Source organism: Trachemys scripta, chromosome 17 (genome assembly GCF_013100865.1).
Source record: "Trachemys scripta elegans isolate TJP31775 chromosome 17, CAS_Tse_1.0, whole genome shotgun sequence".
Lineage (NCBI taxonomy): Eukaryota > Metazoa > Chordata > Testudines > Emydidae > Trachemys > Trachemys scripta.
The window spans coordinates 18,950,252-18,976,024 of record NC_048314.1 but is presented as its reverse complement, the minus strand read 5'-3'; the positions used below and the strand labels follow the sequence as shown (position 1 = coordinate 18,976,024).

At 43.8% G+C, this 25,773-nt stretch overlaps 1 protein-coding gene across 2 annotated transcripts in view; it reads right to left on the bottom strand.

Annotated features, from left to right (window-relative positions):
- COL5A1 (collagen type V alpha 1 chain) overlaps positions 1-25,773 on the bottom strand; it is a 249,877-nt gene that overhangs the window by 59,363 nt on the left and 164,741 nt on the right. For both annotated transcript variants that reach the window (XM_034752172.1, XM_034752171.1), the window contains exons 20-31: positions 25,708-25,752; positions 23,030-23,083; positions 21,279-21,323; positions 20,161-20,214; positions 19,004-19,048; positions 17,752-17,805; positions 14,832-14,876; positions 11,437-11,490; positions 6,368-6,412; positions 4,614-4,667; positions 2,286-2,393; positions 1,392-1,445 (exon numbers count right to left, since the gene is read on the bottom strand). In XM_034752172.1, the coding sequence (XP_034608063.1) occupies positions 1,392-1,445; positions 2,286-2,393; positions 4,614-4,667; positions 6,368-6,412; positions 11,437-11,490; positions 14,832-14,876; positions 17,752-17,805; positions 19,004-19,048; positions 20,161-20,214; positions 21,279-21,323; positions 23,030-23,083; positions 25,708-25,752 (657 nt within the window). The remainder of the gene's footprint in view (positions 1-1,391; positions 1,446-2,285; positions 2,394-4,613; positions 4,668-6,367; positions 6,413-11,436; positions 11,491-14,831; positions 14,877-17,751; positions 17,806-19,003; positions 19,049-20,160; positions 20,215-21,278; positions 21,324-23,029; positions 23,084-25,707; positions 25,753-25,773) is intronic.

Genomic DNA, 25,773 nt, shown 5'->3' with positions numbered 1-25,773 from the left:
ATACAGAGGATGCCTGCAATTCTGCAAATGGCACTTTTATTTTAATTTCAAGGAGACTTTGCCTCATTAGTTATTCTCCTTAATTAATTAGTTAACAGTAGTTCAGAGCTTTGAAGATGTAAAGCATAATATGGAGGCTACGTTTTTTTATTATTACAAGCCTAAAAGTGCACATGCACTTTGTTGATTTCTATATATCAAAGGGTTCCTGCAGAGCCCTACAGGGTGGTGGCCCACAATCTTTTCATTTTCCCATCCTCTCCCCCAAATGCTTCACCCCCTACATTAACCGAGACTAAAGTAACATCAGAATCAATAATGAAAGCTACACGGCCTATTTACAGCAGGTGAGAATCTGTCCCTCTTTTTTCATGTTTGTAAATTTCTCCCACATATGAGAATCATTTGTTAGATGGTCTATATTGTTCTCTAAAATCTGAGGAAGGCTGTGCATTAAAGAGTTAAAAATACATGGCAAAACCTGACTTCCCATTGCCTTACATTTTGGGTGGCCATTTAACCTGAGCAAAGTGATCGGATTTTCACTCATTTAGTACAGGTGTAATTGACTACACAAGGCATGAAGAGTCAGGCCTGTAGGGCATGGGGCCACTCATTTTACTCATGTAAACAGCCTCTACTGACTTCATACTTGGTTAAATACTCTGGATCAATGGTTCTCAACCAGGGGTACATGTACCCCTGGGAGTACTGAGAGGTCTTCCGGGGGTACATCAACTCATCTAGATATTTGCCTAGTTTTACAATAGGCTACATAAAAAGCATTAGCGAAGTCAGTACAAACTAAAATTTCATCCAGACAATAACTTGTTTATACTGCTCTATGTATTATACACTGCAATGTAAGTACAATATTTATACACCTCTACCCCGATATAACGCTGTCCTCGAGAGCCAAAAAATCTTACTGCGTTATAGGTGAAACAGTGTTATATCGAACTTGCTTTGATCCACCAGAGTGCGCAGCCTCGCCCCCCCCGGAGCGCTGCTTTACCACGTTATATCCGAATTCGCATTATATCGGAGTAGAGGTGTATTCCAATTGGTTTATTTTATAATTATATGGTAAAATGAGAAAGTAGGCAGTTTTTCAGTAATAGTGTGCTCTGACACTTTTGTATTTTTATGTCTGATTTTGTACGTTTTTAAGTGAGGTGAAGACAAATCAGACTCCTAAAAGGGATACAATAGTCTGGAAAGGTTGAGAGCCACTGCTTTGGATGACATCCTCCACTGTTGAATCAATGGTGCTATACTGATTCACACCAGCTGAAGATCTGGCCTTGTAGTTTTATAGTGATAGACCAGAAAGCTGAGTTCTGCCACGCTTCCTGGAGATGAGTTTAACAACAGTAAAATAAAAAAATTACCTTTGGACCTTGCCTTCCTGGATAACCTGGGAGCCCTGGAACTCCGAGTTTTCCCTGTAATATAATTAAAAAACAGAATGTAGTGTGTATTTTGTGACCGTTTCCCCACACCATTTTCAATGGTAATCTGGATTGTATATGTAGGTTCAATAAAGGGTTGCATTATGCAAAAGGAAACAAACTAAGCTTCATAGTAGTTCAAATGTGAGATCAGACCACATGAATACCATGAAGCTGAAGATACTTAAGAAGCAGTGGCACTGTCAAAAGCCCCTTCTCTGCTGGGAGAGGCCTTCTGTTTGATTAGGGTTGATTCCTCTCTCTCACGTACAGCAGGTCAGGAAATCTTTTTTTTTTTTTTCATGTGAAAAAATTTTACCAAAAAAACTAGGTTTTACACAGAAAACCTGCCATAACCCTCAATATTTTCAAATCTGGGGGATTTCAACCAAAAACTCAACATTTTTTTCTAAAACCATAGTTTCGTTTGCAACAAAATCCCATTTTTTTGACAAAAGCTTGTGACCAGCTCCGCTCTGATGGCGTTGAACTAAAACAGAGTGACTCTAGAGCTGGTGACGTCTGAACGTGCCTGAGTCTATCCAGTGCAGCATGGCTGTATCCTGTGGGTCAAGTGCTTCTGTGTATATCGGGGATATCAAACTGCACCACACCCCAATGTCTTCAAACAAAATATCCGCCTCACTTCCCCTCCCAAAAAGAAGTCTCGTCTCAACCTCCAGACTCCCCCATCATCGGCCCTCCCGCCATCCACCAGAGGATATTCTGGGGAAACAAGTTGGTGCAGCGCACATTAAAACTGGGCCGGCCCTGGCCATTCTTGTCTGCTTTGACTGGGCATTGAAGGGACAGTTCCAGCTTTAGCACTGTTACCTTTTCCCCAGAAGGACCAAGAGGACCTGGATCTCCATTAGGACCTCCGCGACCTTTAGGACCTTCGGGCCCATCTTCACCTCGTGGGCCGGGAGGACCAATTTCACCCTGTTAATCAAAAGGGAAGTGATGATGAAGATGGCACTCATGCAATCTCGTGTCCCAGTGCAAATCACCTGAGGCTGGCAGGAACGTACACACGGCTATGTTCCGGCTCACCCTGGCGTCACTAAAACAATTGGCGGAGAAGTTAAACCTTTACCCAGTCACTGCTCAGACCAGATTGTTGTGCAGTAAATTAGAGGGTTATTAGAACAGACATGCTGCTTTCACTCACATAGCCTGGCTATTATGTCTCAGCACAGCAGTTTTTCCCTACACTCCAATTATCCTCTCTAATTCCAGCTCCCCTCCACTGAAATAGCTTTCATTAGGTCTGGCTCCTATGAACCCTTGTTTCTGCTTCCTGATCTCCAAACCATGGGTTTACACACATGCAACCCCTGGGAGGTGTTACAATCTAGGGCCAATCTGAAAAACTGCAGAAGAAAGACTGGTATGAAAGCCTCAGCCTGAAAATCACTGGGAAATCAGGCCGAGGAACTGGCTTGGCTATTAGTATTGTGCATGGTTACAGTAGACGTTTTCACAGTGGAAACACACAGGCAACCTGATATTTTGCTCACAACTCACTGAGATGGCACCCTATTTGTCTGCAAAATTCTCAGGTAGCCCTCATCCTCAAGCAGCTCGGTATTTCTCATAAAAAACAAACAAAGGACCTTGCTAGCAGGCAGCAGGGATTGTATGTTTGGTGAGATCAGCTCAGGCGGGTACCTGTTTGGCAAGAGTATGCATAATCCTCCTGAGATACAAACCTTTTAGCATGGTCTGCCGCCAGATGAATTTCATCTTCGAAAAGAAGGAGGTGGGGCCAGAAAAGCTTTCAAGTGATCGACGGAGAGTGACTTTGAGATGATGTTCAGAAAGGGGCCCTTGGTATGGCTCCATGGTATTCTTACATGACAGGAGTGATGGAGGATTTGCTTTGCATTTTTTTACAAGTCATCAAACAAAGAACAATTTTTTTTTTAAAATGTGTCACAAATTACTGTTGTCGATCTCGCTCCCTTAGGTCTTCTCACCCAGAGCCTACTGTCTATTAATGAAACACCAAGCTAAGATGTGCTTTATTGTTCAGAAAGACATGGTAAGAATGTCTCCAGCCATACGTCAGCGAGGTGGCATTCTACAAAACCGTTTCCTAGTTGGCAGATCCCTGCACAGGTGTGCTATGCAGCTGCTGTCTGAATCTCTGTGTTAGTTTGGGCCGATGATTTGAAAAGCTTTTGATGCCAGGCAATGTGCCCTGCTTCTAAAGATACACGTCTAATATGAAAATACCCCCCTGGTGGTTTCCATAGCCCTGTGCTCACTTCTACTGATGTGCATGCCGATGACTTTAGACTTTCTTCTGGTGCTACGAATCGACCGCCGGCTTAGCAAATAAAGAGGATGTAACATTATGGGAGGGAAAAGAGAAACTGGAAATAAATAAATGATCCTGCAGGATGCGCAGGCATCAGGGCTGCAAGACTGGGTTCTATGTTACTACTAGCTTTAATTTTACTTCTGATGTGGGAATAAAGAATCGAGAGATTTAGAACCTCCTTGATTCCAGCACGTCTGAGAAGCCAGGGATCCTATACAGCAGCTGAATGTACAGAGTGGGAGCAGAGTCTCATCATGACCCAGTCTAACTTTCTGCTCTCCACTGAGCAGATCTCATGAGTGAATACAGGAGTAAGCAATTTGCTGCCTGCAGGACTCTCCTTCCCAGGATACCGGTGTGAAATGAATTCTGATGTATTCCACCCTGGGACAGAATCTTTATATACCAGGCACTTATCAGGAAAACACCAACAAGAAAAAAGCAACAGAGGGTCCTGTGGCACCTTTGAGACTAACAGAAGTACTGGGAGCATAAGCTTTCGTGGGTAAGAACCAAAAACCTTCTAGTTCTCCCTTGAAGCTGCAATAGAACGACCATCGTGTTCCACCCCAGAGAGAACTGCATTTCACGGCTGCACAACAGGAGAGTTATCTAGTGCTTATGAGGGATTTTCAAAGCCCTGCCCCCTATTATTATGCTCAGTGCTTCATTTGGTTATTGAAGGGTATCACTGAATGCTAACATGCTTGAAGAACCATCCTCATTCATGAGACTGATTTCATGAAGCATGAAGGACCCTGTCCCAAATCTGCTCTCTCTCGCTCTCTGTGAGGAAGATGCATTCAGCATACCTCGCCAGATCAGCAAACACTCACCCGGTCTCCCTTGATGCCCATGTCACCTTTGAAGCCAGGGAAGCCATCTTCACCCTGAATAACAGGAGGAGAAAAACAGCGGATTGTCCAAAGGGGACACTGTGACACAGGTCAAATATAAGCCGTGACATTCTGCACCTTTGGGGAACAGTACTGAGTGCTGAACAGGGTTCGGAGCGAGGGAAAGAACCCATTTCAGCCCCCCGTTCAGCAGCTGCAGCAGAACAGTCAGCCTATGCGCTCTTCCACAGCAGGGCCAGTGAATCCATGTAGTGGCAGATCCCTTCCTTCGCTTGGCCACCATGTCACTGCCTCCCTCTCCCTCCATGGCAGCATGAAGGCAGCCTCTGTGAAACTGTGAACTGGGGGTGCCCAATGCTTGTGTATTTCCATGGTATCAGGGCATCGCTGTACCAGGGGGAGGGCAAGATGGGCCCACTAATCCCCATGCACATCACATGTGCCCTTCTAGAGGGCTCTAGAGGTCTTTGATTCACTCATCAAAAACGTAAGCATGATTCATGGCGAGAACAACATATCCATGCAACACAGCCAAGCTGTAAGTGTTCAGGATCCTACCTTTGGGAGTATCATATCAACAGACAACTATAATCCCACTGGAATTACAAAGGTGCATTCTCCAACCAATCACACCTTGGCTCCCAGTAGAGATCATCTGCTCAGATGGTATAAATACCAGCAATTTACCGGTACTGGCAACAAATTATTTTGAAGAATAACAGGGTTTTATTTTCACGGAGATCATTTTACACTATCCTTCCATGAAACCTCAAGGACAGTAGTAATATTTCTTCCAGCCAAGACAGTTTAACTGCAGAGCTCAAATCGATACTGTATCAACTCCTAGAGCAAACCCAGGACAGACTAAAACACAGACACCGTAACCAAAACCAACTTTGGATTCTGGAAGGTCCCTCTGGCTAACTCCTTGCCTCTAATTGCCAGCTCTGCTGCTGATGGACTATCAGATATGAAAAAGGAACATGGGGATACTGAGGACTGGAACAGCACAGCAAATCTCCATCTCCTGGTATTGCTTTGGGAGACCACAGCTGAATCCCTGAAATATAATCTATATTTTTTTCTATGCACATTCTACTTTGTCAAATTCCTTTGTAAGACAGAGTTTACAAGCTGCTCCAATGGCTGGTCTTGGCAGTGTATTCCATACACTGTATTCCCTGGGCCAGATTCTGATCTTTGTTACCCCGATATAAGTCACAATGAATTCAATTTATGTCAGTGGAATTTCCCCTGGCTAACAAAAAAAAAAACCAGAAGCCTGCCCCTGGGCAAAGGACTTCTGCTAAAATGTACATTGACATGATTTTTGTTTGCTATTAGTTATGAAGCAGTGGGCTTCAGTTACCAGTGTAAGGGGGAAATCCAACATGAAACTAGACTCCCCTCCCTTCTAAGGTATTTAAACCATAATAATAATACTAATGGCTGGCCTCAGGAGTCGGGCCAAAGACCGAGTAGGTCATGGAGACTGCGTTATTCCCAGCTCCGAGTTGAGACATGCTGGCTGAGTATTGTGGAGGATGTCTACGCTATGCCTGCTCTGGGAATAAATAGAGAGCAGCTGTTTCTAGGACTGACAGTCCAGCTCCATTCACCAGCAGAAATATTCATACGTGTATGTCTCCCAGGACTTGATCCTACATTGGCAAAGCAGGTCTGCAAAACTGCACACACAGGCAACCTTCCTCCAATGGAATGGGGTAACTCACCTTTTCACCCTTGGTGCCCTTCAAGCCACGAACACCGTCTGCCCCCTTAGGAAAAAATACAGAGGCACATTACGATGTTACACCCGCACAAGGTAAAGCATACACATATCTAGAGCTGGGTGAATCATTAACAATAGTGAATTTTGCCTCACTCTCTGCTGCCAAATTGTCCTTGTGCAGATTGTGATTTTCCTAAATGGACTGGTGGTTTATAATTATTTGCTGAATAGTTTTTGGTCTGTTGCTCATTTGTGAATATTTGCTATTCAAAATTTGAGCTGATTTCATTGGACAGAAGGGACATGTGATACGTCTCCATTTCTCAATAAGATGAAAGTAACAGTCAGAATCAAGTTTCCAGGGAGAACATTCATGATTGGAAGTTTGCTTTCTAAAAAGGTTTTCCAAAAATTCACTTTAAAATCGGCAACTTTCACCAAAATCTCTTGCCAGTAAACTGAGCTGACTAAGATATTAGGTAAGTGCAAAAGGGGTACAGACAAAGTGACGTCATTTGAAAAAATACTGAACACACATTCACAACATCTTCCTTTATTACTTTGTAGCATTCACCCAGCAGAGAGTCTGCAGATTTTTGGCTCTTTTTTAGTGCGACACTCACCTCCATGGTGCATTGGCTGTAGGAGTGAATGAATTGCACTCAAAGAAACATCTACACTGCAGCTGGAAAGGCTCTTACGAGCATGGGTAGACAGACACACATTAGCTCCGCTTAAGCTAGTGCACTAAAAATAGCCGGGGGTAGTACAGGCAGCAGCTTGGGCTAATTGCCTGAATACAAACCCTCCCAGCATACTTGGGCAGCTAGCCCGAGCCACCACCCATGCTATCCCTGGCTACACTGCTATTGTTAGCCTGCTAGTTTGAGCAGAGCTAGCACATCTGTCTACCCACACTGGAAAGCTTGCTCCCAGCTGCAGTGTAGATGTACCCTTGAAAGTCAACGGGAAAAATCCTCATTTATTTCAATGGGGCCAAGATTCCACCCTTTCGTACTGAGCCACCAGTTGAGGTGGGACTTCAAACTAAACAGCAGCGATTGTTTTCCGAGTGCCAGATCCTCAGCTAAGTATGAATGGACATAACTACACTGCAGTCAAATGAAAATGTTCAGACCATTTATAAACCACCTATTCATCTGTATATGTCTGGCAAGGGCAGAGCAGAATCATTCTAATTCATGCTTAACGTTCATGCCGTTTATTGATGGTCACGATTCTGGAGAAAGATATTACAAGGGGCTAAAGCCGGCGGGCTCTCGACTGAGACTCAGTTTGCCAAGTGCCCTCTTGTGGTAAAAACACATTATGCTCCCAGCCTGATACAATAACTCAGCACAGCAGTCATCCCTACACAGCCCAGCCGGCTTTGAAATCAGGATAAATCTTTAGTGCAACTAGGATCTGAAGAAGCATAACATGTAACCTATGATTGCCTCTTTGTGAAATGACACTGAATGGACACTCTTAAGCACTCTGATACTTAATTAGCCTCCAACAGCAGAGATCCTTAGCACTAAATGGACAAGGTGAAGAAGATGTAATTTTCCTGATGATAGTACTAGTCTTGGGATTCAAGAGACAGTCAAGTATTATCTAGCACTCCTTCCTCTGGAGTTGACTTGTCTCCTTGTTTGCTATTATCCTGTACTCAGTTCCCAAGCCATTACATCTAATCAAAACGCTGCCGACACTAAGATCCACAACATGGAGTCGGGAAAGCGGGGTGGGGGGGAGTGGGGTGTTAGAGATTGGGGGGGGGGGAAACGTAGCGAATATAAAGCTAAAACCAGAATGCGAAAGCATGAAGCCTGAGAATACCTGTCCGTTATTAATGCAGCACCACATTCACTAATTATATGAATGCAGGGCAACTCCCCCATTTTCGGAATCACTGGTCCTGTACTGAATAAGTAGAGGTAAGCGGAACAGCAGTATGGAATGAGATGACTGATCATCCGGGAGAGGGGCTACTGGCCAGGAAGAATGCCTAGGAAAACTGGAGAACAGGAAGCAGTCATACTGGATCAGAGCTCTGGTCCGTCTAGCCCTGCATCGCGTGTCCAACAGTGGCCGGTACCAGCTACTTCACAAGCAGGTGAAGGAAACCCTGAAATAGGCGGTTAAGGAATCACCTGCTCCCGGGGAAAAATTTCTTCCTAACCTCTATCACTTAGAGAAGTTGGCTTATGCCTTGAAGCAGGATTTCTACCCCTGCCAAATGTTTTGGGTTTATTTATGTATGGATATTTAAATCAATCAACACTAGGGCATTGAACAGAATGGAAAGGAAAGGGAAAGAATGAATAGTGAGTCCAAAGTATACAGATGTCAGGAACATGACATATTATTATTAATTGTTTGATTGTAGCACCTAAAAGCCCTGGTTATGGATCAAGACTCACTGTGCTAGGCGCTGTACAAACAGAGAATCAAAAAGATGGTCTCTGCGCCGAGGAGCTTACAATCTAAATATCTAATTGAGGGGGTTTCAAGTACATCTTGTACTTGTCCCTCCTACCGAGATGCCTGAGGTAAGCATGTGATCTTGCACACTACGTATGTGGCACAACAGAGCCGGAGCATGAACTAAGAATTTAGCCTGTGCACTTTTTGGTTAGTATTGCAACGATTCGCCCACCCTGCTCCCTTTCCTCTCACTGTCCTGCACATGCATCAGATGGTGGAATTTTGCCCTTAATTTTTTAATAGATTATTTTAGCTACTTAACAGATTATTTTAGTGGTTGTGACATGGGGCACAGTTCCTTAAGATGCTATGGCAGTGCATATGGGAAGTTTACATCCAGTGCCTGCCTGCACTACATCTAGATCTAGCTGGTGCAACTGCTTCACGCTTCCCTGTCTATTTGACCTTGGTTGCTTAGAGCTGCCAGAGTCTAGCTACTCAGGCGCTGATGGCCGAAGGACAGAGGAGGAGATGCCCCTGGACAATAAGGAAATCTGGAAGCCTGGCCATACGCAGCTGCAAATCATTGCTGTGATTTAACACCAGCGTACTCACTGAGCTGCAGTGGATTGATCATGCTGTGTGTGTCTGTCGAGAGACTGGAGAGTATCAATATATGAGACAGTCAATACCAATGGATTCTGAGATCTAATTCTCAGTTGGCTGCTGTGGTTTCTTGTGGCTTTGGGGCTGCAAGTTCTATTCTGAGTTTTGAGGACTTTGTGAGCCAAATTCTGCCTTTAAGCACATGAGGCTCACTTGGAAAGGGGGAAGCTGGGTATCAGGGACCCAATGGACGGTCGAGGCAGAATGGTTTAAGGAGTGGAAGGCGGGAGATTCAGCAGTGTGCCTTACCGCTGCATCCCCTTGTGCTTGCAGCTGATAGCAGCCGAGGGGGTCAAAGGCGTGATCGAGTCCCTTTGTCTGTCATTCAAAGCATTGCTAGGCCCATGTCTTGCCTTGCTCGGGGCAAAAAGTAAGAAGCTTCCTGCACACTGATCTTCCCTCAGGAAAAGCAGGCCAGAATTTCACCCCAGGGAACACACATCTCCTAGCTGTACTATGCAATGTAACTCTTATATTAACAAAAAGAGTTGTTTAAAAATGAATTTAATTTTACCCAAGATATATTTAATGTCCTCCCCCAACCCCTCCTGCATGTAAAAAATACAAATGAATTTCAAGTGCAGTGAATTCATACAGCAGGAGAGAATTCTAATCCGATGGACAAGATCTAATGATTGATGATGGCAAGTCCAAGGAGAGACACTGCTCTTTGATTCCCAGAACGGAAGCTTTATTCAATTAATAGCACGCTGATTGAGGGAACCGAAACATTTTTGGTAAACACCGAGGATTGTGCAGACGACACACTTTCCCTATATCACTGTAATGAGGAACAGTTCCACTTTAGCAGTAAGCATAATGGAAAACCATTCCTTAATGGACCACTAAGTCTCAATCTGCTGCGCTGCAAGACATGAGACAAAAACATGCTTTGGTTAAATAAATCTAGTTAAATTTTTGGAAATGGACGAGTGAGTGGCTTTGTGCTGCTGTGAAAATGTATGGAGGGTTTGAATCAGATTTCACTTCATCTTTAGCCTTTCATCCACTATCTATATCCACGAGCATGGAACCCTGCAGTTTCACAGTTAGATCAAGGGCAAAGTTAACAGATTTTGATGCAGGATTAAGAATCAGAGTGGTAGGGGAAAATACCCACTACCTTCTTATCAATGTACACATATTGCAGATATCAGGAGCAAGCTGAAGAATTGCAATTCAATTCAGTGAGAGAGAATGGGATGTGAGTTTAAATCACACGCAGAGAAATCTTGGCTTCAAATAACACGATTTCAGAGTACTCTGCGCACACAGACACACTCTATTTTGTTTTAATATTGGGCTATTTTGTTTCATTAACAGTCACAGCCTGTTAAAATCTTCATGTACAGGCGGAGATTTGTTTTGTTTTCCAACAGCAAGTGATTGTGATGGAACTGTGCCATGTTCCATGGGAATAAAAATCCATCTGAAGCTCTTCCAGAAAGCAGTGGAGCTTTATGTCTACTAGGCCTGAGTTGATATGTCAGGCCAAAGGAACTAATCAAATGTTAAGTATGACTGAACACTAGTGCTTCAGTGTTTCTGCTACACTCCGCAGTAAGACATCTAAGTTTCTTCTAGGCTCATTGATAACATATCTGCCATAGGTATCACATCCATATTGAGTGGTAATGCTGCTGGGTAGCCTTTAGACTCATCTTTTAATACCTCTAGGTTTCTCCCCAACTAACTGAGTCACCACCTAGTCTTCTAGATTTCTTCCAGCGCTCTTGAAGCGCTACCCCTTCTATATGACCATTCCTTAGTTCCATTTACATAGAACCAGAGTTCTTAACTCTTTTTAAGCCAGAGAAAGATTTGCTAAGAGTAAGTAGAAGAAATTCCTTCTTAGAGGCTGCTGTCAAACTCAGTGAGATCCAAGATGGCCTCCTCTACCTCGAACACAAAACACAGAATTCAGCTCAGAAATAAAGACGTAGGTGCGTGTTCCTGCCTTCCCATCTTCCTTACCTTGACGCCACGAGGTCCTGGATATCCAAGTGGGCCCTGAGGGCCAGTTGGACCCTGTGATTTAAAAACAACAATGACAAAACAACATTAAGATTCAGCAATGGTGGAACTTTTTGATAAACTATTTGTCCTGAACTGCACAGGAAAATGCATGGCTGGCTGAATGGAAGGCATATGGGAGGTCAGCTGTGCTTAGAAGAGGCTACGGAAACCTAACTTAGAGATTGTGTTGCTCTGTGGTCTGCGCACAGGACAGAAGACAGAGAGAGGAGACACCAGCTGTGCGACTTCTATACTGATTAGCTACAAAGAAAAAGTTTTATACACAGGATCCACCAACGCTTTGCAATGGCAGAAGTGACTTCACTGCTTAGTTTCAGGTAGAGCAGGTTGAAGCTGAATTTCGAAGTCATGATGAAATTTGTAAAGAGAAAAAAATGGTTGAAATGTTCACAATTCTTTTCTTGCCTTTTTCCAACCAACTATAGAATTGGTCAGAATTTTTCAAAATTCAAGGTGTAGCAGTGTCAAATTTGAAAACTTCAGATTGTCAAAATTTTGGGAAAAAAAGGGGGGGGGGAAGTAATTGCATGAAATGTGAATTTCTCTTTTTCCCCTCAACTAGCTCTCGCTTCAAGAGTAATAAAATAGGAGCAATGCAGTGGTGCTGCAACAATTTGTATAGTGGGGGCGCTGAGAGCCATTGAACCAAAGTGTAACCCTGGATATAATGGAAAGCACTTCAAGCCAGGGGGTGCTGCAGCACCCCCAGCACCTCTAGTTCCAGCACCTATGGAGCAATGGAATAAAATTAAAAAGTGAACATTTAGACTTAATGGGTAAAACTTTCGAAAGTGCTTAAGGAACTTAGGGGCCTAAGTCCCATTTTCAAAAGTGATTTAGGACTTTCGATGAGATTTAGACTTGTAAATTCCAGCATCACTTTTGAAAATGGGACTTACGAGCCTAGGATCCCTAGATCCAGAAAACTACAGATAATGAGATCAATACCAGAACATGTGGAATAAACTCCCAAGGGAAGCAGCAGAAACCCCATCACGTGGCACATGTGAACCTAAATAGCACGAAACATTAGCATGTGTGCAACGGGGACCAATTCTTCATGTACAAGGAGATGCATTGGATGCCCTCAAGTCTAGCTTGTCACCGATTTCTAGGACTGTTATTATAATGATGGCTCTATTCATAAGATCCAATGGTTGGAAGCTGAAGCTAGACAAATGTAGCCTAAAAATAAGATGCAAATTTGAACAGGGAGGGTCATTAACAACTTACTTGGGCATGTGATGGGTTCTCCATCACTTGAAATATTTAAGTCAAGACTGGATGTCTTTTTAAAAGATGAGCTGTAGCTCAAACAGAAGTTATGGGCTTGATACAGACATTTTCAGGTGAGGTTCTTTAGCCTGGATTTTGCCGGAGGGCAGACTATGATGATCATAACGGTCCCTTCTAGCTTTCAAAACTATGAATCCATCTAGTCATCCCTGACTCCAAGGGCAGAATTGTAGTTCTTGCCAAACCTGGATGGACAGACTCCATGGTAACTTTGTAAGTACCTTGCACCATCGCTATAGTGCTGTATTGAGACTCGGTAAATCAATCACATTTTCAACTAATTTTTTTTCTTTTGCTCAACTAACTGAAAAAGACTCTTCCATTTCTTTAAGAGAGTTCTGGATAATTTTTCCCAGCCTGACAGCCAAATTGAGCTGAAGGATCTATGCTTCTTGGGGTCTGTTGGAGTCTCAGACCTCATGCTAGGGTCAATTGGAACATATCTAGCAGCACAAACACTGCTCTGAGATCATAATTGCTTAAGTAATAACTCATGGAGAAAGTTATAGCCTGGATCTGGACTTTTACCCTGACACCCGATGACTCCCTGATGTTTGCGAAATGTCTCCCAGCAGAGCAAGTGAGCGCAGGACTTTTAATAGTCTACAGACATGAACATTTGAATTCCTAGCCTCACGTGATGTCAGCTGGAGGAATGGCCCCCGTCAAGGTTGCAGGCATCATTTTCCTGCTCTACACAGCACCTATGCAATGCTAGGGTGAGCTTCAATCAAGCCGGACGGAACTGTAATAAAAGACTTTTGACAAATGTAATGTTTTTCAACTGAATGGGACACAGCAGGAACACAGATGGTAAATCTCCCAGACAAACTAACAACCATATAATTCAAGGACTCTGAGCAATGTTTTCTAAAATATTGTTAAAGAGGGATTTTGACATGGGGGCAAACTAGAAAGAAAAGAACATTACTTTTTTTTTTTTAATAATTTTCTGCAGCACTGAGGATATTTATTTGTGTCTGATTAACAGCTTTCCCCTTCACAGGTTTCTCTTTGTATGTTTGGGAAGCTTTTCAGTGCTGCTTGCCAGGAGAGCTGGGGTAGACAATGCTGCTAACCAGATCTCTGGTGCAACTACAGGTTTATAGACAAGCTGCAATTGTCCCATGACTCCTTCCTCCTCATCCCCTGTGGCCAAAATCACAAGTGAGAAAACAATCAAAACGCATCTTAGATTCCGAAGGTTCAGGTAGGAAAAATGTCCAAGTTTATCTAGATTTCTAAATGAGCTGCAAGTCTCACAAGATCACCATTCCTGGGACATTTCCAAACAGAGAGTGGGAGGTGGGTGTGTGTGTGTGTAATATTTCTGTACCTTTGTTTCTAGACAAAGACAGAAAGTGGAAGAAGTAGAAAGAACATTAAAAGAAACACACAGACAGATGAATTGAACTTGGTTTTAGGAGCAGGGTTGGTGGCTTCTTATTCTTGCCACGTCTGCCAGTCCATGCCCACTTATTTTACAGTTTCTCATTGGTGTTTCATAAAGCAGTACAGCCAAGTCATGTGACCTTCTCCCAGCACATGTTTAACAAAAGTTTTGCAAGCACAGCGATGTCCCTTAGGAGTGTGACACACGCACCTTCTCCCCCCTCCCCCCCCCACTCCTTATCTGACATAGCTATGCTGGCAAAACCCTAATGTAGATTCAATTATACCGGCAAAAACGTCCTTTTGCCAGTCTAGCTTATTTCATTCGGGGAACGGGTATAAGTTATGTCGGCAAAAGAACTCTTGCTGCTACGAGCTGCAGCTCCACTTGGAGGGTTTGCTGGTATAGCTCTACCAGTCCAGTACCAATTTGCTGGTATAGTGCCAGTTTGCAGGTATAATGATCTAAGTAAATCCTTCCTAGTGTAGACAAGGCTTCTCTCCTTCAGAACTGACCAGAGCGCTTGAATGCCTCCAAGGCAATGAAGTCATCTGCTCAACGCCTAACATTGCATGGGGATTAATTTCTTCCTCCACGTTCAGTGACACTAAATAAGAATGATGAGGGTCTAGTTAACACATACCTGACTCCCCTTCTCACCAGGAGGACCTTCTTTGCCAGGATGACCCTATTAATAAAACAGACAGACAAACCAGAGAGAGGAGATTAATAATCAGATCACTGATTTGGAAACTGACCATCAGTTTTGGTCTATTTCCAAGGGATCCTCACACATTAGTGAGCACTTACTCATGCGAGTGGTCCCGTTGAGGTCAACTGATCTACTTGCATGAGTGCTCACCAACATAAGGGGACTCTAGTGGTCCCTTAGTGGAATTCTACTTTACACTGCTACACCACCTTGCATCTGCGCAGCACAAGACATTTGCAAATATCAATAACATCTCGCAACACCTCTGCGAGTTGGGCAACTAGCCGTGTATCTATTTTGTGACGAGGGAACTGTGGCACAATGTGGCTAAATGTCACACTCAAGGCCATGCGGCAAGTCCATGGCAGAGTCAGGAGTAAAACTCAGAAGTTCTGGATCCCACTCCCGTGTTTTAATCACTAGGCCACTTTTGCTCCTGATATTTGCTATCATTAGGTTGGTGATGGGGAAAAAAATCCAGTTGTGCAACCCTGGAGAGTATGTTGGGAAGGCTGTGATGGTCAGATCTCCACACTGCAGTCATTTGCTAATTACTGGAATCAATTGCACAATCTCATGATAGACACTCAGTTAACCTGCATCCCCACTGCATGCTGACTGTCTGGACACTGGTCGGCTTTCTTCTTGGGCCTGGGAGCTGAATAACCCAACGTCCTGTAGCTTCCAACACATTCTTATTCAGTGTCTTTAGAAGCCTTTTGTTGAGATTTCTATCGGTACAAAACAAAAGTACCATTTTCCATCCTGAAAAATTGCTTCTAATCAAGCACAGTGCAGTAGTGAAGCATTGTGACGAGCCAATGAGTGCCTTTGCAACGGATTTGCTTTCTAAAGGACCAAACACACTGCCAAGGCAAAACATCCCTTTTGGGTTTGCAGTGTCTGCACAGAGACATTAACCTCTTAGCTGTGGCACATAATGCACATTCATATGAAAGAAACATGAGGGCACCCAGACCACACCACAGGCTCTTAAAGCCCTAAGTATCCCTGCTGTAAGTCGGTTTTTCATCAGCGAGCTCCTGTCTGAACACGCCAATGACCTTCTTGCAACCACTTAACAAGCATAACCATAAACCATTTCCCAAGATCACCCTGCATAAAGGAGAATGTCAGACCAGCAGGATTTCATACAAAGGATCTGATTTAAAAAAAAAAAAAAAACCTCCCTTTTCAGACTCACAAATATATGCTACTATTTTGATATCGGAAGGTGCCATGATGTAGCCAGATATCTAAGGGGCATCAACGACACCCATACACATCTGTGGGCACAAAACTGTGCCTGCACCGATTTGCTCATCTCTAGATCTATCGGGGCAGCGGTGGGTGTCAACGGAAGTCCCGGCTGAGGTCTAAATCTGCACTGTATACAATATCGTCACCAATTTGAAAAAGTGCAGCTTCATTACCAGCCCTGTGATCAATAACTGACAAGGGACTCTGTTGGGTCTTACAGCGAGATGCTATATGATTTGGGGGATTTTTAAAAGGAATTTAGTAAATGCCATAGATCTTCAGAGTCCAATTACTACAGAGCATCTGGCATCCTGTTATTCCTTAAGACAGTGCAACACTCACACTTAAAACCTGCCCTAGACTATCTTCAGGCTACATCGTTCCCAATGAGAACAAATGGAGCTGCGTGTGCACACTGAAGAGGATATATGACCCTTAGTCTACATAAAAACTGGACCTGACAGATTTTATAACTGAGAAGCTTCCACGGAGGCTGCTCTGAGAATTTCACACCGAGAGCAACAGCCTTAAAGATATTCTGTTCTGTTGACTCAACTAACATTTTTATGAGACGGTTAAATTCCCTGAGTGGGAAGGATAATCCCCAGATAGAAAATGTAATTTTTCAGCATGTTCTGCATTTACGTTAGGGAATGTACCCATTTAACGTTTGTTGCTTTTAAAATCGGACGTCTCCTCAGTGTGTAAAAAATTAGATGGAGTTTAAAGGCCGGAGATTTTCAACAGCAGCTTCCAAGAACGGATAATGTTTACAGTAGGATTATCATGAGGCTGCTAGAAGAGAACTCGAATGTGAAATTCAGGTTGCTCTTACTACTGCATTGCAGCAGCACTTAGGGTATGTCTACACTGCAATCAGACACCCATGGCTGGCCCGGCCAGCTAACTCGGACGCAGGCTAAAGGGTTGTTTAATTGAGGTGTAGGGCCCGAGCTCCAGCCCAAGCCCGAATGTCTGCACCACAATTAAACAGGCCCATAGCTCAAGCCCGAGTCAGCTGGCCTGGGCCAGCCGCGGGTTTTTAATTGCAGTGTAGACGTACCCTCGGAGTGCTAAGCACTACAGGCGGGGATCGAGACAGCAACTGAATTCAACCCTATGGTCCAGGTAAACGCATCGCCCCCTTTCCAGGGACTGGTTTGAGATGCACTCACAGTGCTAGTGCTCCGTTCAATACACTCAAGCATGCATTTCAGCGCAACTACTGGGATTTAGCAGGAGCCATAGTGTGGGTTAAAACGATGCCCATTCCTTACTAACCACGTTGTTTGCTGAAAAGGATTATTACCGGGCCAATCCTGAGAGCTGCTGAGCACTCGCCACTCTGGCTAGAATCGATGGGAATTGAAGTAGCTGCGCAACACACAAAAGAACCAGACCGGTAATGTGGGGCTAGAGGAGAACCAAACCCTGCAACGTGGCCGAGACGTTTGTGTAAATTCGGACTGAGGCCTGATCTTGTAAACCTTGAGTGCTACTGAACTCCCAAGGAGGCTGGGTGCAATAGGGATACAGCATCAGGTCCCTAGTGGGTAAGCAGGGTGGGGTACCTTAGGAACAGACTACTTACCGGAGGGCCATCTGCACCGGGCATGCCAGGAAGACCAGGTTTACCCAGAGGTCCCTAAAAAATACCCAGCAACAATCAGAATCACTGCAGCAATCACTGTCCCCATGAAGTTATTAAACACTGACAGTCAGAGAACAAAGGGCCCCATGTTTCAGGCCCATCTTTTGCTTTGTCTGAGTCTGGTCTCGCAAATCTTGTATGTAAAGGTAGATCCTTTAAGAAAGATGCAATAGCTCAACAAGCAGGACCTGATCCTGCCCCATCTTTCGCACCAGTGCGAACTGAGGGCACGGTTGGTGCAAAGCACTATCATCCTGACTGGGCGGCATTTTGCACTGATGTCAATGACCACGCGAGGCTCAGGGTGCTGGAAAACTGGGCCCACAGAGCATAAAAATCACATACTAGATAAACCAACAATTATGACAAATGGAAAGAATGTGGGGCTGCCCTATCTGCTACCCCTTCTTGTTTGAATACAGTTATCTTACTTTCCTTTCATAAATGGAATCCCGATCCCGTGACCATGTCAGGGAGTGGCAGTACTGACACAACTTGCACGTGTAACTCAGCAATTGAACAAGAAACGCCTTTGTCCTTTAAAATTATAATCCGTTCTGTTCATTTTTCTCCTGGACAGCCTTTGGTCAACGATCCCCTAATACTGTACAATAAGGGGAATTCTCATGTTGGGGTCAATGATACATGCCAAGGAAGTCGGTGGAGTGGGAGTTATGCAAATGCACTTGGGAGCATGAATTAGTCCCGGTCATTCCAGTGGGCAACATTTTGCCTGATTTAAAGTCCATGGTGTTGCATGGGTGGGGAGGGTAGAATTAGTTCAGTGAGAGCAGTATAATAAGCAAAAATGGAAACTCGGTGTAACTTGGCCCATCTCCCTGGGGAAGATCCTCATTAAATTATCTGAATCCCCATGCTCTTACAAATGCTATCCCTTTATACATCTCTGAATATTTAGCCTCAGAAACAAACACTTTTAAGTCATCTCCTAACATTTTACATAGGCTGTCTTCAAAATGTTTCTCTTAAAATGGGACGTGAATACAAATATTATGAATTAGAGACAAACTCTGTTTCCTCCTCTCTGCCCTGTCTGGAGCAGGAGATATTAAACTTTAAGGCATACAGCTGTAAACAGATGTTGCATGAGGGAAAGGGAAGTATCTGACGAGGCAAATGCATATTAATAGCAACAGCTGACTTATGTCACAGCTGCAGTGTATTAACGTACTTTATCGCCTGGTGGACCAATTGCACCCTGTGGACCTGGAAGACCCTGTGAAAAGAAAAAAAGGGACGGGCATTAAGAAACAAATTAATCATTCTAAATGTATTTTGCAGCACCTCAGTGTAGCATCCTAACATTTTCACTGACTTGGTATTTCCAATAGTTATCAAAATGTCTCACGGAAGATACTAACACTTCATTTTTAGATATCTTATTTCATCCATAGAACTGAAAGTGCTTTACAAATGAGGATAATTAGGATGAAATTCAATAAGGATAAATGCAAAGTGCTCCACTTAGGAAGGAACAATCAGATACACACATACAAAATGGGAAATGACGGCCTAGGAAGGAGTACTGCAGTATCAGTTTTCAAGTACCTAAAAGGTTGTTAACAAGAAGAAGGGAGAAAAAAATTTGTTGTTAACCTCTGAGGATAGGACAAGAAGCAATGGGCTTAAATTGCAGGAAGGGAGGTTTAGGTTGGATATTAGGAAAAACTTCCTGTCAGGGTGATTAAGCACTGGAATAAATTGAATAGGGAGGTTGTGAAATCTCCATCATTGGGGATTTTTAAGAGCAGGTTAGACAAACACCTGTCAGGGATGGTCTAGATAATACTTAGTCCTGTCAAGAGTGCAGGGGACTGGACTAGAGACCTCTAGAGGTTCCTTCCAGCCCTGTGATCCTATGATAAGTATTGTTTTCAAGATGGGAAGTGACTTGCCCAAGGTTACGCAGAAGTTCAATATCAGCACTGAAGACTATGTCCCCAGGTCTCCTGACTCCTAGTCCTATAGTCACTGGACCCTACTGCTTCCATAATGATTACATTAAAAATCAGAGATAACACTGTACAGCAAATTTTGATTTAGAGCCAGATACCCGACTCCCGTAGTCAAGGAGATGCTTGGATCTGGCTTCAGTCCATTACAGCAGCAGGAGCCAGCTGCAAAATGTGGATCCAGAATGAAGTCGTTTAGATTTAGCGCCCAGGCTCCGCCTTTAGGAAATGCATTTATTGCTAGTCAACACTTTTTTTTGGCGCTGTCCAATCTGAACCACTCTGCAGGTCAGGACTTGTGATGGGAGGCAAAGTGCATACAGAACTATAAACCCGACTCTTTCCTATCAAGGAGAAGAGCTGTCTCTTGCCTTACCTGAGCACCTGGATTGCCCTGTTGTCCTGGTGGCCCCGGCTCACCTTGAGGACCCTGCCAGGAAGCAAAGCAAGAGCTGAAGGGAGCTCAAAACCATAGGAGAAATAATGTCCATGCATAGCATCATGGGCAACAGGTATACACACATCCATTCATGCTAAAGCAGGGGTAATGAATTCTCATGCGACTAGGTGTAAACTGACTATTATTGTCAGGGTCAGGAAGGGATTCATCATTCTCAATTGTGCAAGTGTGGAGGGCGGTGACTGCCTATCTCCAAAGCACTGTTAGTGGCCACTGCTGGAAACAGACTATACCCGCTACCAAATGCTATTGAGTTCAGTTATTTAGCCACAGACACCATTTCTTCATAGATTTTATTTGTGCATGCTGACATGGCGGGTAGAGTTATTTAAATCGCAACCATAATCAAAAAATACTTTGCTCGTACACACATACACAATATACACACTTATGGGCTTGATTAAAAGTATGTAACCCTTCATTCAAGGAGTCGACAAGCCAAATAATTAATCCTCACAGCCCAGTTATGAATTACGATCACAGCCCTCACTTTAGATGCCATAGCCAAGTGAGGAGTACAAGATCCCACAGGCTGAGTCTTTGGCAAGACCAGGAAAAGAACCCAGGAGCTCTGATTGCCAGGGTCCTGGTCTCACAACTAGACAACACTGCCTCCCATGTGTATATGGCAATCTTCTCAGGGGAGGCATTATTGATGGGTGAAGGACCATTGTAGAGGACCAGCCTATACAATAAATAAGTCCAACTTAAACCATGTTTAGGCTTTGTATTGGCTCCTCTGCATAGAGGTGAATTTGACTCCCGTAACTACAAAGTATCTAGTTTCTTTCTTGATTTAATGATTATATTTTGCCATTTGGTGTAACAGCATAAATCACGATGAAAATGTTTGATCTTCATAGGGATGTAATATGTAATTTCATTGCAAATTATAATAAATTCACCTCCATTAACCATAGGAAGATATTCTCCATGGCTTGTACTGGCTTTGAAATCAACAGGGACTCAACAGTGATTACAAATCTAATGTAAGATTGACTATACCTAGATAGATGTTAGTAGTGAAGACTTACCACATTCCCCTTTGGGCCTGTTTGTCCATCCATACCAGTCACACCCTGAGTAGAGATTAAAAAAAATAAACAGCGTTAAATTGAGAAAACATCTGTCTATTTTGAGCCAAAAATAGCAGGAAGATGCAGTAAAAATGAATCAAATACTCTGTGGCCCTTTGGACTAAAAGGAACAGCTGAGTGGAAACAGAATGTTTTTCTAAAGGTGCCTGGCAAAGCAGCTAGTGCCAAGAATTCATGCCAGGTTGTTGGATTATTTTGATTTGTTGGGTTATTCAGTTTTGGGTTTTTTTTTCCAAAGGCCATTTCAACATTTTTTCCATTGGCTTTACCTGCCTGCAGAGAAAAATCAGCACCATTGTGCAAATACTGTATATTGACTGTAGGAAGATTGTTTCTGAACAGTGGACAGATTTATAGAAATGGTGGGCCGAAAGATATCACATTAGAAGACAATGGATAAAGTAGGCAGAGCAATGTTAATTTACACCAGGTGAGGATTTGACCCACTGTGTTTTTGACGGTGTTTTTGCTGAAGGCTGGTTGAGACCCCCCATAGAGATGTTGCAGTCCTTTAGAAAATGCAGCCTCTTTCATCGGCAATGAAAGGAATTTATATATGGAAACCAGGGGAAAAAATTCAGCTTCATACATTCTCAGAGTCTCATAGGTGAGTCTATGACATCACTGCTCACAGCCAATAAGAAAGCACCAGCTGGGGGTCCAGCATTCTACAGGTTGATTCCTTGCACAAGACCAGAGATCAGTTTTTATTGTGCACTCTTACTAAACAAGCCACTTTAGGGACCAGATCCTCAACTCCCATCACATTTCAGTGGAAGCTGAAGGCCTCTGAACTCACTGACTAAGGGTGTCATGTCCTCTTATAGTGGCTGGTCCATGAAGGGAATAAGAATCTATGACTGTTGCCAGTGAAGGGAATAACAGCTAGAGCCATTGGGTGTTGAAGTCTTGGGGATCGATCACCCAAGACAATCCCTAGAGCTGGTCCTTACACCAGGGCGAGCATTGGTCTGCTAAACCCAGGGTTGTGAGTTCAATCCTTGAGGGGGCCATTTAGGGATCTGGGGCAAAAATCTGTCTGGGGACTGGTCCTGCTTTGAGCAGGGGGTTGGACTAGATGACCACCTGACGTCCCTTCCTACTCTGGGATTCTATGCTTCTATCTCCCTAAAAGGCCTGACTGAAAAGCTGCATGTTCTTTTCTTGGATTTAGATTGAAAAGCAGGAAAAAAAAAACGATATTAAACCAGGCTTCAGAACACGCAGGCAAAAGTTAATAGAAAAGCCACAGTGGGAATAAGTTATGTTCTTCCTTTCAACTTTGGGCTAGATGTTTAATTTACTCTATGAGCCAAATTCCACCTTGGTATGCATAGGGGTGACTCCACTGAAGCTGGGCTCAAAGCAGGGCTGAATATGGCACTAGAGCTTTAACTCTCTCTTTACGCCTCCTGCTAGGGTGACCAGACAGCAAGTGTGAAAAATTGGGACAGGGGTGAGGGGTAATAGGAGCCTATATAAGAAAAAGACCCCAAAATCGGGACTGTCCCTATAAAATCAGGACATCTGGTCACCCTACCTCCTGCTTTCACAACACAGATGCATAAAATTATCCTCTTGGATTATCTGCCTGAGTGCCTCAGTGGGACGCGCTAGCTGGAACTGGAGAACTCAGCAGAACTTATTGAGCAGAACAGCAGGTATGTGGAGTGGTCTGTGCAACTTACCGGCGGTCCTGAGGGACCCGGTGGCCCTTTTGGTCCCAGCAAACCTCGGGGTCCCTGCAGGCGGAAACAAATACGCTTAGACGCTCCAGTTAGGAAGAGCCCAACCCAAAGCCTTTCTGAGGTCAATGGAAAGACTCCCGTTGACTTCAATGGGCTTTGGCTCAGGCCTTAAGAGAATCGGGAAAAAAAGTATTGCCCAGCCAAAGCCCACGCTTGGAAGCTCAGTTTTCAAAGCGAGGCATCTCAGACAGATCCCTAGGTAGAGAGATTGGGCATATGGGTCTGTGGAATGCCACATTTTTAAACCTAGGCCCTTTGTTACATCTACACAGAAATAAAAGACCCGTCGCACCACGCTCGGGGGAAGTGACTCAGGAACCCAGGGCTCAGGCTGCGAGCTATAAAATAGCAGTGCAGATGTTTCGGCTCAGGCTGGAGCTCAGGCTCTGAAACCCCACAAGGGGGGAGGATCTCAGAGCCCATGAGCCTGAATGTCTATACCGGTATTTTTAAGCCCGCAGCCCGAGCCTGTCAGCTGACCCAGGCTCAGGGACTCACTGCCATGGGGGTTTTATTGCTGTCTAGATGTAGCCTTCGATACCTTCATTCATTGTCATGGACGAAAAGTACGTTTAATTGATGGACAGAACAGAAGAGTAAAAATAAAAGGTTACAAGATAAAACACGATAGTTTTTAACATTAAAACAGAGTGCATGGGCCAGAGCCTGGAAAGACTGAAGCTTAAGTACAACTGGTCACTAATGTTACCATTGATAGTCTGCGTATTTTGGCAGGGCTGGAAAATACCCATGTGCTTAAATCTTCGCATGCCTGGGCCTCCGAAAAACAACTCCCTGGACTGAACTGGCTTCAGGGATTTTAACAAATGACAGCAGAATGGAATTAGATGCCTACAGGAACAAATTCTAAGGTGCCACCAGTAAAACATAAAGGGCCATACCCTACCATCAAAACTGGCATTGGTTTTGATGGGACCAGGATTTGGCTGATGGCATTAGAAGATGTTCATGCAGATTGGGGAAGTATATATATCAGCCAAAGTTTCTTAGATTATAATTTCTACCTACTCCCAGCTGGGCCTTCAGCCATTTTTTTCTACTACTCATTTAAAAATAGTTTCCATGTGTGCATTATTGTCATCCAAATGTCTTCTCCATTACTGTAATACCTGAGCACATAAATGTTTTTAAGAAGTTAATAACCCAGAAGTTATTGCTTTAGACATGTATTAAGGAGCTAGCTAGGTTGATGAATCTTTCCCAGAAGTTAATCAGACATCTCATGTATAATTTAGTCCCAAAGAGTCTGTAAATGCCAACCCTTGCCTTTCCTACGTTCCCAACATTTCTCATCAGTTACTCTGGTATCACTAATCTGGTATTTACAACAACAAAACAGGACATGATAAAAGCAAAGCTGATGGCATCAAAGGGATGTGAATTACCTAAGAAAATGCGTTTGGGGCACAAGAATAAGCTGATTTTAATGAAAATGACAATTCCATTGCACAGAGGTATCTCCATATGGTCAGAAAAGGTTTTTGTTGTTGCCAATAAAGTCAGGAATATTTGGTGCTAGTAGCCACTGTGCTTTTGGACCTCCCAAATTGGCAGAAATTAATTCTTGGCATTGCTGAGTGAATACCGCAAAACATTCTCTAGCAATATTGGTCTGAACTTCTACACTGCATTTGCTCTGGTCACGTTAGCATCCCCTTTTGGCCTTGTCTACAATAGGGAATTCCCTCCATTGCTAACCCTGGATCAGCTACTCCCAGGTTAGCAGCATCAGGAGACTTAGACCCTTATTCTGCAAAGATTTGCAGATGTACTTATCTTTTATGCCCTGGGGGTGGAATCCTGACCCCACCGAAGTCAATGGCAAAACTCACAATGGGACCAGGATTTCACCACGTGACTCCAATTCACAGGGCATCATGCTAAGTATCTGTGCAAGCCTTTAAGGTATAATGGCTTTAGTGGAGGTGGGTTGGGAATTGCCACTAGCATTTTAAGCACCATGCCGTTTGGCCCTACTCTGAGCAGGGTTAGGTGACACAGTGATGTCTAACAGCCAATTCGTATTTGTAGTCTCAACAGCCCAGACAAGGCCCAAGTGTTCATTTTCCCCAAATACTCATGTGATCAAGTTTTTCCGGCACGAATGCCCATGAAAAACAAATGCTTAGCCTGTGTGCTCTTGAATACTCATTGAAACCAAAGCTTACGTACACTTTCCATGAGCCATTCGCTCCACAGCCAGGCTGGAGGAGATCTGCTCCTCCTACTTGACCAATCGCTGCTAAGCAACACAGCTCAAATTCTGGACTTTACAGTTTGCCTAGGAGGCCACTGAGGCCACAACACTACTGAGACGTTTAGCTAAAAATGTTGGAAGAATAAATAAACTGGAGGAAATGTTCCTCGGTTTATGAAATGGCTGTAAACAGGAGAGACAGAACAGATCTCCACGTGACAACTAGAGTTCATTGTCTCTTCACTGCCTTGAAGATTTAATCTAACACGCTGTGTAGCACTTTGTGACTATCTGCCACTACCCCTGCAAAGGACAGCATTAGCCATAGAAGCCCTGGACGATAGAATTACTGAGGTACTGCAGAATGAGATGGCCACATTTTGAACTAGCAAGTACTTACAGGTTCTCCAGGTAGACCTCTGGGTCCAACTTCTCCATCATCACCCTATTTGGCAGTGGAGGGGAC